Here is a 4,378-nt window from a genome sequence, read left to right on the forward strand (position 1 = left end):
AGCTTATTCATTTTCTTTTTTTAAATATTTTAAATTATTTAAATTTAATTCATTAATATTAATTTTGTGTTTGAAACATTAGTTAGACCCTTCAATAAATTGACTATGGATATTTTTTCATAAAATGATTCTTACCCAAGGTATTTCAGTTTCAGCTTAAGAAATCACCCTGTGTCAAATCAAACAAACAAAAAAATGTAACCTCAACTACAATATAGAAATAGACAAGTGGACGGAGGTAAAGTAGACATCGTTTCCAATTCTGAGACTTTTGGTATTCTGTAATTTATCAATACAAATTTCTAATATTTCTATTAAATAACTGTCAATGATGATAATTATGTTGACAGTGTATCTTACTTTTGTATTTTTTTATGTAGTGTTTACTTCTCAATATTTTTAATTACTGTAACCCAAATAATTTTTATCTGTTTTTTTTTGTTGTTTCAACCGAAGTATACCATGCGGAAGTATAAAATGTCGGGGAATTTTGTAAACGTATCACAACGTTTGCCTATAATCTGCATCTCCGGGAACATCAGCAAGAGGGACGTTGGAACTAGTGCGACAAAATTGGATAAGACGTGCCCATTTAACATTTTTTATCTCGTTTTCTGTAAGACTTTTATTAATTTTTTTTAAGAAATTGACTTATCATTTAGAGGTGCATATCTTGTTAAAAAATTCCGGATAAAACACCCTGTATAGGTATATATACCAATCGAAAACTGTCTGATTAGACTGAATTTTGAAAGAGACATCATGCACGACAGAGACAGTTAAAGTCTGCAAATATGTTTCGTAGTGGCAATATTTTACTGTCTCTGTCATGCATGATGTCTCTCTCAAAATTCAGGAGGATCAAAGCCTTTCCAATCGGTATAAGTAAACTAAATACAAAATTCTGAACGTCTAGAGTCAGTCATCAATGTTATTACTTGAACATACTACTTACTGATCAAATTAAAATATTATCTGGGAAACATTTCAAAAGAAACACGTATATAAAAACGAGCAGCAAAATTCTTAGTTTTTTATATAATATTTTTATTTATTATTAAATACTCTCAAAAATAGGATTCCCTAATAAGTATAATTTAGTTATTTCAGGAGCAATCCACGATCGGCAACTCGACGCCGGAAATTTGATGCAGGCTCGCAATTAGCTCGCTTCGGATTTTGCTTCATTTCAAAAATTTCTTCGTGTGGTTTCAAGCCCTTTGAAGTATCACATTTCCCGGCTCGAGTGTACTCGCACACACATTTATTTGTATGTGGTAAAGTTTTTCCCGGCAACTCGGATACACTTTAACGGTTTTACAATAAAAGTGAATTAACTGATTGCATATAATACTTTGCGTTTAATTGATGCAAATTAAAATCTCTGGCGTTAACGTTTAATGTGCCCTTCATGCATACGATTACTTCTCCATGAATTGTACGGGTATATTTAATTCATTGAAATGAATTAAGTATCCCAGATATCTATAATAAAATTCACCGACAATGCTCGCAAATCAATAACTACAAAAGTCGTCGTTGCAAAGGTAGAGCGGAGCCTGAAGTCACATTGGCCAGTTACCATACGTCATAAATCAGTTCAGGAAAGTGGCTGAAGGTCAGCTGCGGATGATAAACCGTTCTCCTTACCGATAATAGAGATAAATGAAGAAACGATTATAGATTTTTGAGGCGGCAAGCGATGATTTAAAACACCGCACAGCCAATAAACCGCCATCAACAATCCGCAATCTTGACGAAACGCCATTAATCATGGATTGGCCGCGCGCCAACGTAACACGCGGAAATGCGGACGCGAGTGCACTCCGTGAGGTAAATGTACCTTTTATAATAAATGGCGATTTAAAAGTCTAAGTGTGTGTCTAGTCTGATGTATGCGCCGCTACAGAAGAGTAAATAAATGTACCGAGAAGAGATTCCTCTTGGATATGACAGTCCCACCTTCGGAGACTATTGGGATGGAATTAAAGAGACGGCTCAAAAGTAAACTGAATATTTTAGTAAGCCATCATTACATTCCAGGGGAATTTCAAATATAAAGAAAGTTCATATCTATAGTCGGTCGGGTTTAAGGGTTGACGTTTGTTGGAATTATTTTCTAACGTTTCGCTAGCATGAATGGCTAGCATCTTCAGAGGTCTGGTTTGGTTCGTGCCACTTTAACATCTGATTGACAACTAAATGGAAACTTAGACAATTGATTGGCCGTTCTTATCTGCTTAGAGATTTTGGTATTTTTGAGCACTGGTGTCCATATTATATCCAGCTTCAATACTTCTTCTTTTCTGTTGAAGTTGTTTCCGTGTTTATAAATTTCAGTTGCTTCCTTAATCATTCTCTTGTGATATCCTGTTGTCAAGGCAAGCAATTGGGAATCCTGGAATTTTATCTTATGATTTCCATCTAACAGTGCATGTTCAGTTACAGCAGACTTGTCTAATTGTCCTAGGATATAGTTTCGTTTGTGTTCCTTAATCCTAGTCCCTATTGAACATTTTGTGTTATATCCCAGTTGTTTGATGATCACTCTTATTTTGGCAGGTCTGACGCTGTGTTGAATCTTCCTTGTTGGTATAAAAACAGTATCGATGTTATGTTTTAATAAGATTTTTCCAATTCTATCGGTAACTTTACATATATATGGGAGAAAAGCTTTACCAATCGTGGGCACACTAGGTGAATATTATCAGTATGAGGTCTCATTGTACGTCTTATTTCTGAGCGTTTGTATCCGTTGGCCTGTAGTGTTTTCTCCAAGTGTTCTTGTTCTTCAGCGAGGTAATATGTGGTACATATCCTTTTGGCTTGTTCGGTTAGTATTTTGATGAACTCTTATTGGGTTGTTCGGAAAGTAATTTCGTTTTTTCCCGACAGAGGATTTAATTGTATTTTTTTGCACCCAACTTCACACATAAGCCGTATAATTTTTATATGCATTGAGAGCTCATATAGCAAGGCTTATGTAAGAAAAATTCCAATTAAATCTACGCAGTAGATTTTGGTTGGTACCCTTTTAAATATGGAGAGCGATAAACAGCATTTTCGACGTATCTTACTGTTTTGCTACAGAGAGGGTAAAAATGCTATTCAAGCTAGAAAGAAATTGACCGATGTATATGGAGAAGGTGTGTTGGCAGTACTCCAGTGCCAGAACTGGTTCGCTAAATTTCGATCCGGCAATTTTGATGTCGAAAAAGCACCACGTTCGGGAAGGCCGGTTGAGGCTAATAAAGTCGTGATAAAGACATTAGTTGATGCGAAGCGGCGAATAACAACACGTGAGATCGGACTGAGGTTAAATTTATCAAATTCAACAGTTCATGACCACTTGAAAGTCCTGGGATTATCCTCGAAGCTCGATGTATGAGTTCCCCATGTTCTTACAGAGAGAAATTTATGTCGCCACATTGTCGTCTGCGATTCGCTTCTCAAACGTCACGAAAATGATCCATTTTTGAAGCGCATCATCACTGGGGACGAAATATGGGTTGCAAAAGGCCATGGAGCAAAAAAGATGAACCGGCTCAAACCATTTCCAAAGCCTGTATTCACCAAAATAGGTCATTCTGTCTGTTTGGTGGGATTTTAAAGGAATCGTTTTTTTTTTTTTTTTTTGATCTCTTACCGGATAGCACAACGATTAATTCGGAAGTCATCAGCTGGACAAACTGAATGATGCACTTCAACAGAAAAGGCCAGAAGTAATAAACAGGAAAGGTGTAGTGTTTCACCAAGACAACGCGAGGCTTCACACAAGTTTGGCCACTCGCCAAAAGTTTTTACAGCTTGAACGGGATACAATGCCACACCCACCATATTCTCCAGACCTGGCACCATCGGATTATTATTTGTTCCGGTCACTTCAAAATTTTTTAGACAGTAAAACCTTCACTTCAAATGAGGAGGTCAAAAACCACCTCGATCAGTTTTTTGCCAGCAAATACCAAAAATTTTATGAGCGTGGAATTATGCTACTACCAGAAAGGTGGCAAAAGGTGTTGGACCAGAACGGCCAATATATAATTTAATAAAGTATTTGTTTTTATTATACGAAAACTGTCTTTCATTTCCACAAAAAAAAAACGAAATTACTTTCCGAACAACCCAATATATTTGTCTAGGATGATGCTTAGATAGTTTATGTAGATACCGATCGCTATCGATATACTGTATGGTCTAAATGTTCACCCACCCTTTTTACTAGGACATCCAAAAAGGTACTTGGTTCTCCTTTTCCAATTCCATTGTGAATTTGATATTGTTATGTTCACAGTTTAGAAAAGAATTACAAAAAAAATAGTTGTCATTATACTCTTTTTTGACAACCTTCTTGGAAAATATTCATGCCACGAAGAAA

General features: G+C 36.0%; 1 protein-coding gene across 1 annotated transcript; it reads left to right on the forward strand.

Annotated features, from left to right (window-relative positions):
* The first annotated feature begins 3,040 nt into the window (after positions 1 to 3,040).
* On the forward strand, positions 3,041 to 3,388 carry LOC126264916 (histone-lysine N-methyltransferase SETMAR-like). The gene has a single exon (XM_049964643.1). It carries the CDS (start codon positions 3,041 to 3,043, stop codon positions 3,386 to 3,388), a length of 348 nt encoding a protein of 115 aa, XP_049820600.1.
* Positions 3,389 to 4,378: the final 990 nt, after the last annotated feature.

The sequence above is a fragment of the Aethina tumida genome, chromosome 3, assembly GCF_024364675.1.
Source record: "Aethina tumida isolate Nest 87 chromosome 3, icAetTumi1.1, whole genome shotgun sequence".
In the NCBI taxonomy this organism is placed as follows: Eukaryota; Metazoa; Arthropoda; class Insecta; order Coleoptera; family Nitidulidae; genus Aethina; species Aethina tumida.